This window comes from Artemia franciscana, chromosome 16 (genome assembly GCF_032884065.1).
Source record: "Artemia franciscana chromosome 16, ASM3288406v1, whole genome shotgun sequence".
NCBI classification, from domain to species: domain Eukaryota; kingdom Metazoa; phylum Arthropoda; class Branchiopoda; order Anostraca; family Artemiidae; genus Artemia; species Artemia franciscana.
The window spans coordinates 1666-17469 of NC_088878.1; the positions used below are offsets into that span (position 1 = coordinate 1666).

The window sequence follows — 15804 nt, forward strand, 5'->3', positions numbered from 1 at the left end:
GCTTATGATAGTGCCCATTCTATTAAAAAAGAGCAGTGAATAGAATGAAATGGTAAGACTAGATTTGATTAAGGCTATTATGATGTTTGGTTCAAAAAAGGATTCTTGAACCAGGATAACCAATTTGGATTAAACTTTAATTAGGGAATTAAAAAGAAATAATAGAAATTTAATTAAGGAACTACCAGTAGTATTTACTACTACTAAATATTCACTACAAAGCTGTCCAAGGCCAAAACAGCTACACATGTTCCTCCATCCCAATCTATTCAAAGCCTCCCATGAATTTCCCATTTCCCTTAAATCTTTCCTTGCAACATCCTGCCACCCCATTTGGGGACAACCTACCACCTCATTTAGGGACAAACTGCTTTTCATTTGACCATAGAAGGTTGGCTGACAAGGGCAATCTTTAGCAATCAATCATCCTTCATCTCCAGAACCTTTCCTAGCCATCTCAATCTTTGTCTCATTATAGCCCTAGAAAGCAGGATTCAACCATATTTTTTGTACTTATAATCAATTATGGTGACATCAATGCTTAGTACAGTGATGTAAATTCATTCTCAATCTATATTCATAAAACTAAAGTAAAATTTGACAACTTCAATTTAAAGTAATTGGCTTGAATAGACTTGGAGAAGTGATCAAATTAGAGTAAAAACACATTAACTGATTCCTACTGTATTATCTGAAATATTAAGGCTGGATCTTTTTTTTCTTCCCCACTTTGCTTGCTATTATGGTCTCAAGCCTTGCAGGTGAATTTAGTAGGATATCTGATGATTGCTTCAATCAAGATTTATAGGGGAGTGGAGGGTCAAAATTTTTCCTTTTTTCCTAAAGAGGAATTTGAAACACGCCCTGGTTTTGACATGATTTCTGTAGAGCTTCAGGGGGTGACATTGCAATCTTGAGGAGCAGTCAAACCATAGTAAACTTGGGATGGTATCAAAGTTGCAGAGTAGCCTGTATATCATCAATATGGCACCAAACTTGGGTTTGCATATGGCATGTGACATTTCCAGCTAGATGTGTATGTGCATCTTGATAACCTTTTATTTGTTTTGTTCCTAGCTGCTACACTGATTCTACAGTTGCTTGATCTGACTTGTTGACAGGACTGTGCATTTTCTAAATTCTAATTTGAGTCAAATCTTTCCCACTAAGAGCATTGCCATCTACTGTTGAATGTTCTTTTGCTTGAGTTTGGTTGGAATCTGCTGCTGTTGTCTGTGCATGTAGGTTGGGTTTAGGATGATCATAAACCAGTACTCCCAAGACCTGTTCAGTGTGCTGCATGTGAATTGCTGTTTTGAGATGTCTTGTGATCCCAGTAAGGTTTGTTTTTTCCATAGTGAATAATGTTGAATAATTTTACACTGTTGAATGTTGGATACTAGGTGCCCACTTTCCAAGGGCATCAATATTGGTTTAGATAGTTTCATTGCTTTAATGGTTATTGATAGGGCCAATTAATTTTGGGTCATAAGCATAAAGGCTAAATTTTTTCCATAATCCAAAATGGATTATTAAAATATATGTTAAACAGGATTACAGGATTTCGATGATTTATTTTTTATTGTGATGGGTTATAAATAAAATGATGATGATGATGATGACTATTGTAACTAGAAAATTGTGCTTGTCATGACGTAAAGTTTCAGCTTCTCTAGACTCATTTTTGAGCTCTCTAACTGCCAAATAAAGCCAAACTTATTTGGCATAACTGCCAAAGAAAAGTTCCAAAAATTAAAGGTTATATTCTGTCATTTAACTTTCTAACTAACAATGGCCTGATCCAAAATCACTATTATTATTTTTTTTTTGTCAAGAATATGGAATCAAGCGCAGTTTAGTAGAAATACATTGAAGTTTCTTGGTTAAAAAAATGCATCAAGCATTGTATTCGCTTTATTTGTAAGTCAGTAATATGAACAACAGAAAATTTGCCCATAAACAGCTTAAAATTGAATTTATGACAAAAGTAATTAGGCTAGTACATTCAGAAAGAGCATAAAAAAGGCATTGAGTGGTGTGTCCACTTTATTTGTACGTTAGAAATATAGACTGCTCCAAATTTACCACAAATGTTTTGAAGAAAATTGTCCCTTTGTACCATAGGCAGGGATGCCGCTAAAGAGGGGGTGTGAGGACTCCCCCCTAAAGGTTCCCTGAAAGGACTTCTGTCAGGCAAAACCACTAACCAAAGTCACCATCTTTTAGCACAAGCTTCTGGAAGCAATTTTGTCTGGCAAAGATATGTCTAGAATAGGGAATCAAGTGCAGTTTAGTAGAAATACATTGAAATGTATCCCCCCCTGTGTGCAGGCATAAACATAGGACAATGTGCTCTATATATCTTTAAAAATGGACTTTGAGATGAATCTAAACTAAGTTATGATTTGATATGACATAATAATCCAAAAATACAGAAGTGCACAAATTGTATATATGATGGGAAAAGTTGGTAAATTTATTTAAGAAAAAATTGAGAACTATACTATTTTAAAATAAAAACCAAACTCTGATGTGCTGTTTTATTAGCAATTATTTTATCAGAAAATGTCCCGAGTTCTTCTTGTTTATTTTTTTTATCACGGAATGAAGAGAATATTAAACGCAATTTAGCTCAGAAGTAGTCAAGTTAGTTTATCAAAAGTCTAATGTATATGCAACAACCACAATATTTTTGGCAAAGTAAATAATATGGGTGGAAGAAAACAGGAATCAATCTTATTTAATCAATATAACAGAAATCAATAGGGAGTTCCTCTCCGAGAATACAAACCTAAAGGATATCAAAATAATAGCATTACCCCCACCCCCGCCCTGGACCCATTTTATATGTATTATTGCTTGAAAATTGTGATTTTAATATATATTTTTTTTAATTTCAAAATTATGAAGCTTTTAGGGTTTTATCATATATTTGTCAATTTTGCTATGTGGAACTTCGAAAGTAAATAAGCAAAACTAATTAATTAAATTTGACAATGCTTTTGTGTGTAAAATTCGAACTTTAACAATGTTTTGATTCCTTAAGACAGTTACACTTTTAAAGAAAAGCTACACCTTTTCAAGTTGTTTGGTGTAAGGCGTTGTAGCTTATCTTATTAAATTTATCTTATTATCTTATTTAAATTTGGCGGGCACTATTACTAAACACTTCATAGCTTCATATTAGGGCGGATACAGAATTGATATTGGGGGGGGGGGGCACTAAAAGTTTGACTGTATCTGGAGGTGTTTTTTATTACTTTTTGGCCTTAATTCCTGTTTTTTCCTAATTTGTTTGACAAACATTTAGTTGCAGAAATCTCCATTTAACCAAATCTATTGGTCAGAATACATTTTCTCTGTTCTTGGTATTTTAAAGAGTCCATTAAATGATCTGATGCTAAATGTGAAAAATTTCAAAGTGGAGATATTGATTTTGCTTTTAACAACTTTTTGTGTGTATGCTTCTATATCTAATTGAAATTTTTCAAGGATTTTTTTGTGAGAAATTGGGCTTGAGGTGCTGTCTACTCTCCAGTACCTGCTGTACATTTTGGATTGTCATGTGTTCTGCCATGTATGGCACGCTTCCCTCCCACCTCTTCGTGTCATATTTGCGACATTTTAGCCCTACTTGGTGTGCGCAGGGTTACCACCTCGGTCAATTTCTAAAGTGCTTTAATGGCCCAAATTCGCGTTCTACGCAGTGATTTTTGGTACTACAGTCAACAAATTTATTGGGCGTGTGGCAGCTTGTGCGGTGACGCGTGCATTTTCCGTTTAAGTGTACTTAGATTAGTTTTTGGGTCAGTTTTTTAATCTTTTTGAATAAAATTAAAAAGGAATAAATAAAAATATAAAATAGATATATAAATGTATTTAAATATATAAATATATATAAATTATATAAATAAATATATAAATGTATGTAAGTATATAAATTTATAAAATATAAAATAAAAAAATAAAAGGGAAAAAATAAAAAGAATAAAAAATAAAAAGGAATAAAAAGATATCCTGAGCTGATTAGAGCTCTGAATGGGAAAATATAAGCTCACACTCATATCCCGTATTTAAATGTATTTAGATTATTGTCATGCATAAAAAATGTTCAGACATACATTTGATATGAGACACATCATGTAATTGAATTTTATATTTCTTGAATTTCAATTTAGTCATAGAAGAAAAAAAGTGCTACATTCAAAGTAGCATATGCCACAGTTCTATACATGATGAAATAGTGCTAAAATAGCACTTACGTGCTACAGGTGGCAACCATGGGAAAGCACCACTTGATGTTTCTGTTTTGAAGATGCGTAACCCCTGGGTTCTAGTATTTGGCGTAGTGCCAATAAGTATGTGTAAGTTAAAAGATAGAAATTGAGGTTAGTGTCGACAAAAAGCCAATGCCATCTAGCGTTTGATGTCTTTAGGGAGCTTGTCAGTGTATTAATAAGGTAAATTTAGTGTAATTGACGTGATTCCCAAAGTTAGTGCATTTAAGTGTCTGATCTCTATTTCTAAGAAAAAAAAATTCTGAAGCTTGGAAAGAATGCTAAGAAACGCCAAACATTAGCTACCGTTCCTGATTTTATTTGTCAAAATCAGCTCCTGGCTCCACTTTTATATGTTACTCATACCTTTTGGCATAGTGCTGTGATATTATTTCATTGAGTAGGCTACGTACGCATTGGACTAGTTTTGTCTAGTGTCATCTTATTGTAATGTCATGTTTGCAACACATTCAACCCACATGGTGCACACTGCCTGGTGTTGCATTTTCTGAAGATGGTTGACCTCTCGACTTTGCTATTTAGTGTATCGCCAAACAGTATGTGTAATTTGAAAGAGTGGAAACTGACGATAGTGTCGATAAAAAAAAAGCCAATGCCATCTAGCGTTTGGAGTTTCTGGGCAACTTGTCAATATATTAATAAGGTAAATTTAGTGTAATTAACATAATTCCCAAAATTAGTTTAGTAATAAGTGTCTGATCTCTGTTTCTAAGGAAAAAATATATGAAGCTTGGAAAGAATGCTAAGAATTGTCAAACGCTAGATGGTGCTAGTGATTGTATTTGTCAAATTAGCCTCAGATTTCACTCTTATGTGTTACCCATACCTTTTGGCGTAGTTGCTATAATATTACTTTATGGAGTAGGCTACATACGCATTGGATTAGTTTTGTCTAGTGTCATATTTCTCTACTTTTTTTCCGGTTCGTCTTGGTTCGTCTCGCTTGATGATCACTACTACCCAAATTATGGACCTGTTTTGGCATTTTATCATTTGTGCTTGAAATGGATTGTTCAAATACTGATGACGATGTAGCTGTGAGTCTTGTTTTATTATTTTTCATTACTTAATTTGATTTTATTCGCTTCTAGCGTACCCACAGAAAGGATAATTTGTAAGTCGCTGGGTGAGATTTTTTTTTGTCAAAGCAAAAATCGTGCCTCTCCTCAATATGTACTGGATCATTAGCCTGCTCTGTTAAGCCCATTCACAGTGAAATTTTTCTGTTTCGAGATTTAGCTGGCTCTAATTTGACCCAAATTAAATTTTTAAGAGGACTTTCTGATTGAATAAATAGTCAGTGAAAAATTCTAATTAGTTCAAATTAGTACTAGTTAAATATCATTTAGCTTAGCACTAGCTCTCCATAAGGAAATACTACAAAATTATGGAAACTACTTTAATATGTTCTAAATTTCATTCTAAATTAACGTTTTTATAAGTTCTTTCTTTAAAATTCAGACAATATATCTCCAAAATGGAGACCGTTAAACTTGCCCCTCCCCCTGATGTAGTCCAAATCATTTATATCCTCAAGGAATTTTCAGTAAGGCTAATCTTTTCTTCCCGTCGCTGGTTTACAGTTTGTCGTTAAATTCTTAAGAAAAGTCACACTACTGAAAATTTACTGCGTATATAGCCTATAATTTCGGTTGTATATTTGTATATAAGAAGGTGGTGCAGGGGGGGGGGAGGAGGGAAAGTGAAGTTTAGTGGTCTGCATTTAGGAACGATGTAAGTAAGTATTTTATCATAATATAAATAGTTTCAAGGATTGTATACTGTGTCAAACAGATAAAAGTTCAATAGGAATGACTCCTTTTATTAGACAGTGGTATCCCTTTTGAGATTTTTATTTGTTTGCATAGAAAGACGTGGTTATTTGGGACCCCTTTTCTGCCAGAAATAAATTGAAGGAACCCTCTCCCCTTATTAGTTTCTGCAGAACTATGTAATTCTATAACAACATTAGTTTCTTACATTATTGAACGATTAATAATTGTATACATGTATAGGCTATTTATTTATTTATCTGTAAATTTTCATCGAAAATGACATTATAATTCTCTATGAAAATTGGCATTAGGCCAACATAATAACCATAGAATAGCCAAAAACTGGCCAAGGAGTCATAAGGTCATATATCTCCTATGCAAGACACTAATCCAGTGAATGAAAATACAAAATTATCTGAATGAAAAAAATAAAATAAAAATTTAGTGAATGACAATATATTATCAATGTGGACTCATCAGGAGCATACTACTAGACTGGTAACAACGTTTTATACTCTGTCCATTTGAGAGTGGAAGCACTAGAGTGGTGCCAATTTTTTTGCGCGCTATCTTCTCCTTTTAAACATTTAGAAAATGAAGATTTTGATGCCAATTTTTGTCGAATTTGGAACCATATATTTTTCATTGGCGTTTTCCCCTTATATTTTGAGTTTTTTTTTACCTTGTAGCCTTTTAAATTACCTTTTAATTAAATTTTAAATTAACCTTTAAACCTTTTAAATTAAATTTTGAATTATGTAGATAAGAAAAGCCCCTCCAACATTCCTGGTTAGACCACTCCTCCTCCCCTCCCAAAAGCAGAAGAGTGTGCAAAAATGGACTTTTTTCTTGAATCTGACCAGTACTAGCTACTCTGCTATCCTAGAAATGTGCCCCCTAGTTTGCCTATATGCCAGGCTGATTGTCTGAATTTTAAAATACTAATTTAGATAGTGATAACCAAATGACACAGAGGTTGCCAACTCCCTCCTACCTAGTGTACATATCGATGTGCCGCAGTTCTGCCACACTTTGTTTCATGCTGCACTTAATAAGCATTAACTTGAAATGGTTTCGAATTATTGTTTTCTTTATGCTATAGAACGGTTTTGAGATGGGGCAGATCCCGTTATAGAATTTTAAATCTTAAAAAGATATTGCATTTTTGGGAGTATCTCAGCTCCTAATTAAGATGGAGACATAAACATGCATTAAATTATGGGTTTTCAAATAATTTTCAATAGTGATATGCAACACAAGCAGGGGTGGATCGGCTAGGTGCGCCCCCTCCTCCCTCTCTCTCTCTCTCTCTCTCTCTCTCTCTCTATATATATATATATATATATATATATATATATATATATATATATATATATATATTTATCTCTTCTTTTTTTTATCTCTTTTTATATGTGTATATGCGTGTATGTCTGCATATATATTTCCTGATTATTTCATTGGAGTCTATTTTATCTACAGATCTACTTAATTAATTTAGTCTGTTCAATCTATTAGTCTATTTAGTTTTGTTTTCTATAGTTTTTCATTTTATTTATACTTTCCTCTCTTCTCCTTTTTGCTCCTCTCTGTGAGTAAGTGATTATTTTTTTTCTTCTCTGAGTAAGTGGCTCGTTCATTTTCCCCTTTTTTACAGGCCAAAGAGCCTTTGGGGAAATAGTAAAATGTAATATTGTATGTGCGTTTCGTGATGAATAAATCTTATCTTATCTTATATATATATTGCATTTAAATGTAACATTTAGCATAAATATTTTTGTCTCACAATAATTCTTCCAAGAGATCTGATGGGTTACGACTGATCTAACTGCAAATTTCGCTCTTCTCGCGGTCATAGATCTTCTAACCACACGTTTCTCTGCTCTTCATTTTCGTTTTGGTTTGTTCTGATCCTCACTATTGCGTATCTGTAAACGAATATTTTTATTGTTCTTCTCTTTCGTTTTTGAGTCGCTGTGGTTCTTGCTGCCACTTATCTTTTTAACTGCATATTTCTATGTTCTCCAATTTTGTTTTTGACTTGTTCTAATTGGCAGCTTTTCTAATATTCTAACTAAATATCTCGTCGATCTTTAATTTCGTTTCTCATTGCTTCAGGCTTTTTTTGGTGCCTTTTGCCTTAGCTGCTTAGATTGGTCTTGTCACTTTTGAGGGTCTGCATTGTTCTGTATCATCCGCCGTATATGTACATTTCTCATGCTGCTCTCTTGATCTTGTCTCATTTGATGGCTCAGTTTGTTCATTTTGGGCTCACCTCTTTTTTGTAGTCATTTTTTGCTTACGCTAATTTAGTTTTGTGTCCTCTAGATATTATGAAACTGCTGAAGATGCCTATTGATATTTACATCACTGGATGTGGACATGTGAATTTACATATTTCTAATTTCTTTGTACAAATGCTTCTAAAACGATTTTATAATATATTTTCCTTGTATCTTCGCTTTCAATCAATCTAATTGCTAAATTATTTAATCTTTCCTGATTTATTGTTGATATGGGATAGTTTTTTTTTATTAGTTTTAGTCTGGAAAGTGATATCTTTCCAGAAGCAACGCTTACGGGAATTGTAAGAACATTTCACAATAGCGAAAACCGGTTGTTCATTTTGATGGTGGCGTGGAGTCCTTTCAAACGCGGGGTCCGATTTGGCCCAATCGCCCTTTTACCTACCCTGAACACAAGCACCTTTAAAAATAAACATTTTTCCCTCAACAATATTTAAAAACAAAATTAAAAAAGCTACCTTTTTAAAATTTTGAAAAAATTAATGTTGCCGATTGATCTGAGCTTAAAACACAAGCAAAATCTTTACCCGGCAATTTCTAAAGTTTTTAATTTATTATGAAATAAGTAACGAGGGGCTGCCGACTTTCATAAATCACGTGCTGCATGTGCTATGTGCCAAGCATGACATGTCAACCTTAGCCACGCGTAGTAGTACTGGGCATCACATGTAACGCTTCGAGATGTATAATGAAACGTAGGTGGTCCTTCGATAAGTAAAAGTGCTTAGGTTCCTTGGTTTAAAAATAGAAGTTTTTTGCGCAGCCAGGAAGAATCCCCAGTTTGTAAATACTGGAGGTGAATTCTGTGAAGATGCAGTTTTTATGGCACTTGGTAAACCAAGTGACATATAGCAATCGCCAATTCTGTCGGTCTGTCTGTCTGTTGGTCTGTCTGTCGGTCCCGGTTTTGCTACTTAAGGCACTTCCAGGTAAGCTAGGACGATGAAATTTGGCAAGCGTATCAGGGACCGGACCAGATTAAATTAGAAATAGTCGTTTTCCCGATTTGACCATCTGGGGGGGGGGGAGTGGGGGGCCGGTTAATTCGCAAAAAATAGAACAAATGAAGTATTTTTAACTTATGAGCGGGTGGTTGGATTTTAATGAAATCTGATCTTTGGAATGATACTGTGTCTCAGAGCTCTTATTTTAAATCCCGACCGGATCTGATGACATTGGGGGGAGTTGGAGGGGGGAAACCTAAAGTCCCGGTTTTGCTACTTTAGGCACTTCTAGGTAAGCTAGGACGATGAAATTTGGCAAGCGTATCAGGGACCGCACCAGATTAAATTAGAAATAGTCGTTTTTCCGATTTTACCATCTTGGGGGGAGTGGGGGGCCGGTTAATTCGGAAAAAATAGAAAAAATGAAGTATTTTTAACCTATGAGCGGGTGATTGGATCTTAATGAAATTTGATGTTTGGAATGATATTGTGTCTCAGAGCTCTTATTTTAAATCCCGACCGGATCTGATGACATTGGGGGGAGTTGGAGGGGGAAAACCTAAAATCTTGGAAAACACTTAGTGGAGGGATCGGGATGAAACTTGATGGGAAAAATAAGCGCAAGTCCCAGATACACGATTGACATAATCGGAACTGATTCGCTCTCTGATTTTTTTTTTGGGGGGGGGGGAGTAATTCTTAAAAATTAGAAAAAATGAGGTATTTTCAAATTACGAACGGGTGATCGGATCTCAATGAAATTTGATGTTTAGAAGGATATCGTGTCTTAGAGCTCTTATTTTAAATCCCGACTGGATTGGTGACGGGGGCGGGAAGTTGGGAGGGGGAAACCTAAAACTTGGAAAACACTTAGATTGGAGGGATCGGGATGAAACATGGTGGGAAAAATAAACACAAGTCCTAGATAGATGATCGACATAAACGGAACGGATTCGTTGTCTTTGGGGTAGTTGGGGGGGGGGGGTATTTCTGAAAAATTAAAAAATGAGGTATTTTTAACTTACGAACGGGTGATCGGATCTCAATGAAATTTGATATTTAGAAGGATATCGTGGCTCAGAGCTCTTATTTTAAGCCCGACCAGATCTGGTGACATTGGGGGGGGAGTTGGGAGGGGGAAACCTAAAACTTGGAAAACACTTAGAGTGGAGGGATCGGGATGAAACTTGTTGGGAAAAAAGCACGAGTCCTAGATACATGATTGACATAACCAGAACGGATCCGCTCACTTTGGAGTAGTTGGGGGGGGGGGGGTTAATTCTGAAAAATTAGAAAAAATGAGGTATTTTTTACTTACGAACGGGTGATTGGGTGATTGGATATTTAGAAGGATATCGTGTCTCAAAGCTCTTATTTTAAATCCTGACCGGATCTGGTGACATTGGGGGAAGTTTGGGGTGGGGAAACCAAAAATGATGGGAAACGCTTAGATTGGAGGGATTGGGATGAAACTTGGTTGAAAAAGAAGCAGAAGTCTTGCATACATGATTTACATAATTGGAACGGATCTGCTCAATTGGGGGGGTGGTAATTCTGAAAAATAAGAAAAAATTACGTATTTATAACTTACGAAGTAGTGAGCAGATCTTCATGAAACTTCATATTTAGAATGACCTCGTAACTTAGATATCTTATTTTAAATTTCAACTGGATCAAGCGTAATTGGGGGGGGGGGCAGTTTGGGGGACTGGGAATCTTAGAAAATACTTAAAGCGGTGAGATCAGGATGAAACTTGATGGGAAGAATAGAAACCTGTCTAAGATACGTGACTGACATAACTGGACCGGATCTGCTCTCTTTGGTGGAATCGGGGGGGGGGGGGGGTAATTTTGAAAATTGAGGTATTTGTAGCTTGCGAAAGGGTGACCAGATCTTAATGAAATTTGATATTTAGAAGGATCTTGTGCTTTAAAGTTCTAATTTCAAATTCCGACCAGATCCTGTGACATTCGGGGGAGTTGGAGGGGGAAACCGGAATTCTTGGAAAACATGAAAATTGGGGTATTTTTATCTTACGAATAGATGATCTGATCGTAATGAAATTTGATTTTTAGAAGAAATTCATGTCTCAGAGCTCTTATTTCAAATCCTGACCAGATCTTTTGACATTGGGGGGAGTTGGAGAGGGAAATCTTAGAAAAACACTTGGAGTGGAGGAATCGAGATGAAGCTTGGTGGATAGAATAAACAAATGTCCTTAATACGTGATTGATAGAATCGTACTGGATTCGCTCTCTTTGGGGGAGTTGGGGGGAGGGGTTCAGTGATTTGGCGAGTTCGGTGCTTCTGGACGTGCTAGGGCGATGAAAATTGGTAGGCATGTCAGGGAGCTGCACAATTTGACTTGATAAAGTCGTTTTCCCAGATTCGACCATCTGGAGGGCAAAAGGGAGAGGAAAAATTAGAAAAAATTAGGTATTTATAACTTACGAGTGGGTGATCGGATCTTAATGAATTTTGATATTTAGAAGGACTTTGTGACTCAGAGCTCTTCTTTTAAATCTTGACCGGCATTAAGCCTCTCGTTTTCCTTTTTAAGTCAATCTATTGAGCTCATACCATATGATCTCTTGGCTCTTAGCTCTTCTCGCCTCGTCACAAGTGCCATATGAGCCCTTAGCTCTTGTTTAATCAATTTTCTTTTAGTGTGCAGACCATGAAGGTTTTCTTGACGCCTTGAAAACCTAAAGCGTGAAAGCTCCTTAATTACATGTAATTAGATGAGAATTATGATTATGGACCATTTTTAATTGGAAAGGGAAAGGAAGATTCATTTCCTTATTTTGTTTGCGCACGATGTTTTTTCATATATTTCTTTTCATGCTCTATGATTTTTGGGTGTTATCTATATAGTTCTTGCATTATTTTTTCCTTAAGTATAAATGCAGCTCCTACTTAAAAGCGACGTAGCCAGGTTGAGAGGTTGGAATGGTAACTGGAGCTGACCTTTAACTAGTTTGGAGTGGCCTGGTTTTTCGGGTTAACCTTTGTGAATCGTCGGTTTGTTTTGCGAATTAAGTGTAAAGGAGAGTAGTGTGTAAAGAAGGATTGTAAAAGACGATAATTCCCATTTATGTTAATTAGTTTGGTAGACTTAAGCCTAAGGAAGACTGCCTTTTGGAGTATATGTCATCAAGTAGGAAGGTAAAACTTTATCAGATTTAAATTCACAAGGTGATTCGAATGTCCTGTTGAAGAAATGAATGAGTTGTTAGAGTTTGGAGGGTTCATTGCGCAATAATAGGTTCCAAATTTAATGTTATCAAAACAATTTGCTCAAATTAGGAATAAATGAAGCTGAATAAGCGATGCAGATAACGGTTCAAACAGTTTATTGCAACGAACTGTAAGTAAGGAGTGTCCGGGCTCAATAGTATCCGAAATTCCAAAAAACGATATTTTGATACCAATAGATATATCAAAAGGATTGAATTTTTATGCTGATTTCAAATATATAAGTTTCATTAAGTTTGATCTTACCCACCAAAGGTTAAGAGCCTGAGAAAATTTGTCCGATTTTCGAAAAAAAGGGAAACACCCCCTAAAAGTTATAGAATGTTAAGTGACCTTAATGAACATCACTTCATCAGATTCAGCGTATCAGAGAACCCTTACTGGAGTGGTTTCAAGCTCGTATCTACAAAAATGTGGAATTTTGCATTTTTTGCCAGAAGAAATATCACGGATGCGTGTTAATTATTGTTGTTGTTTTTCTTGGGGTGATTGTATCGACCCAGTGGCCCTAGAATATCGGCAGATGGTTCGTTCGAATGGATATTAAAAGTCCAATGCCCTTTTCAAATTATTAAAAAATTGGAGAGCAACTACGCCCCCTCCCACGCCCCTTTTTCCAAATAACTTAAGTTGAAGTAACTTAAGTTTGTACCTAAGCTTTGAATTCCGTTCCAATTCTTTAAGAACGACTCCTGGAACACTATTGCTCGTTTAATTAGAACAATAAGAAGTTTTTTTTTTAAAGTACTAAATAACTTTAGCGTAAAGAGCGAGGTGTTGAGGAAGAGCAACTCTCCTTATATACGTAATAATTTCTATCCGTTTTAAGTTTTATTGTTTCTCCTTACTTTCAGCTAAAAAACATTTTTTTAATTTAATTACGATGAAAGGATGAAGGCAACGAGAAAATTAACCGGGTAGATAGCTTTACGTATCTGGGCAGCATTGTTATAGCTGAGTGGTTGGCACCCCAGACTTGAAATCCTGAGGTCAGGGGTTCCAGTCCTCGTGTCGCTGGTTACTTGGTTTGGAACGAGGGTCAATGGAATGACTCTGCAAGCTCAGGCAGAGTCGATCCATGTGTAAATGTGTGCTTGGAGAAATCTGGGAGAAAAACACGGGATGTGTCGGATGATTTGCCCCCAACCACCCATTGCACTCCCGGTCGAAGGGATCGAATCAGCAAAATGGATTGGGCTTTACATAACATATATATCAAATTGATCTAAGTTATAAATACGTAGATGAGAAAAGATGGCAGGTTGAATAAAACGATCAAGTTAGCCCATTTTAAGTATGGTAACTATGGTAACGCTTATAGAGGTTTGGAATCCAGTCTGATCTATACTGCCGCTTGTCACACTTCACGGGCTTAGTACTCGGGAGTAATTTAATCTGGGCTTTAGTGAAGGGCTGTGAAAGAAATATCTCCCGTTTTTTTGTTTAAAGGAGAAATATCTCCTTTTTGTTTTTAAAGCCCCCAGGGTAATTTCTGAGGAAACTTGTTATGTATGAAAACCCTTATATTTGCACTCTGTTCTAAATCCTAGAACTGTACCCCCCCCCCTTTAGAATTATTTTTTGGTTTTCTTTTAGACGATTTTGTTAATATAAATCTATAATTTTTAACTATTAATTCTTCAGGGATATTCAGGGAATCTTCGAAAATGCATTGGGAGGATTGAGCTAGAAACTTGCAAAAGGTTAAAATGCACAAATCCGCAAGAAAAAATCTGTAACACATTTCTGTCACATTTCCTGTTGAAATTCGGTCTTGTACAAGTACGTTTTAAAACGGTAATTGATTTCAACCCCACGTGCATGCGGCAATACACGTGTCAGTCTAGTTCCATCGTTTTAATAACACAAATTTAATACAAAATACAAATTATGGTTGTCAAGTCATGCAATCATTATAATAGATCGATATTTAGCTGTTTTTAAGATCTGCTTTTTCTGTTATTTTTTATGCGCCTTTAAATCAGAGTATCTTAAGTGGCATTTTGATTGAATGCTCAAAAAGGGGCTTGAGCTTTGTTGATGGTGATTGCTAATCGACCATTCCCTGTGTCGCCGTCGTCATTTATATATCCCCCTGTGCCCCCCGGCGTCCCCGTAGTTTTGTCCCGGTCGTCATTTATATTCCCTGTGTCCCGGTCGTCATTTGTGTCCCGGTGTCCCTATCCCTCCCGGTGTCCCCGCCATCACAAATTACCTCGACAGTTTCACAGGGGAAAGATGCAATAAAATGATAAAGGTTAGAAGTCGCTGACAGGACACCAATAAACGTGAAAGTTTCTGTTTTGTCAGCAGCTGAGTATGAAGGGGGGAGGGAATTCAGAAGGAGTTGGGTTCTTGGCGATGAACTGTCTGTTAAGTCACAATTAAAGTCTCCCGCAATCAAAACTCGAGCATTTGGACGCTTTGAAACTCCCTTCACAAAACTCGCTAGCTTTTTGCAAGCATTTATGAATTTATTCTCTGATTGCGAAGAGCAGTAATTAGTTGGCAGGTAAACGTTTATACAGATTTGGTCCGAATTCTGAACTCAAAAAGGTCCGAACTCAAGGAGATTGACGGGAAATTGTGAAATAATAGCTAATCCGCCTGAAGGTCGGCCACGGCTCTTATTCATTTTCGCTGGGTGAAATAAAAGGTAAGAATTCTGTGAAATGCTGAGTAAATTTTTCCTTTCATGAGACAAAAAATGTTCTTGCAGAAAAATTATTTCATTTGTACTTAAAAGTTCAGAGAGGACTAGGCCTTTGTCAACCACTTTGCGATTGATATTCCATGATAAGAGACTTAAGGCTCGAGCCATTATGCTGACTTAACTTTACTTATAAGTCCTTGGGCGACTGGACATTTGAAGCTGTAACAGGGATGATCCTGTGATTTGCACAAAGCACACTTCTTGGGCCTTTGACAAGGAGATATTTTGGAGCTTGAATGACCATGGTCACCGCAGACTGCGCAAATAGCTTCATTTTTGCAGCTACTGGATATATGTCCGTAAACTTGACACTTGAAACATCTTACCGGGAGGGAGAGATACTCAGCCACTTTGATCCTCTCATAATCTATGACTGGGGGATTTTTTATGGCATTCAGAAGATCAACTTTGGTTTCAAATTTCAATCGAAACGAGCGGGTGTTGCCATTCTGTCTTGAACTGACACATTTAGGAATCAGTGCGCGAAGTTCATCGTCATTTATATTGCTGGGGAC

General features: G+C 36.2%; 1 protein-coding gene across 1 annotated transcript in view; it reads left to right on the forward strand.

Moving 5' to 3' along the window:
* The first annotated feature begins 3967 nt into the window (after window positions 1-3967).
* LOC136036872 (neural cell adhesion molecule 2-like) overlaps window positions 3968-15804 on the forward strand; it is an 85544-nt gene continuing 73707 nt past the window's right edge. The window contains exon 1 of the mRNA XM_065719204.1: window positions 3968-5335. Coding sequence (XP_065575276.1) covers window positions 5303-5335 — 33 coding nt within the window. The 5' untranslated portion in view covers window positions 3968-5302. The remainder of the gene's footprint in view (window positions 5336-15804) is intronic.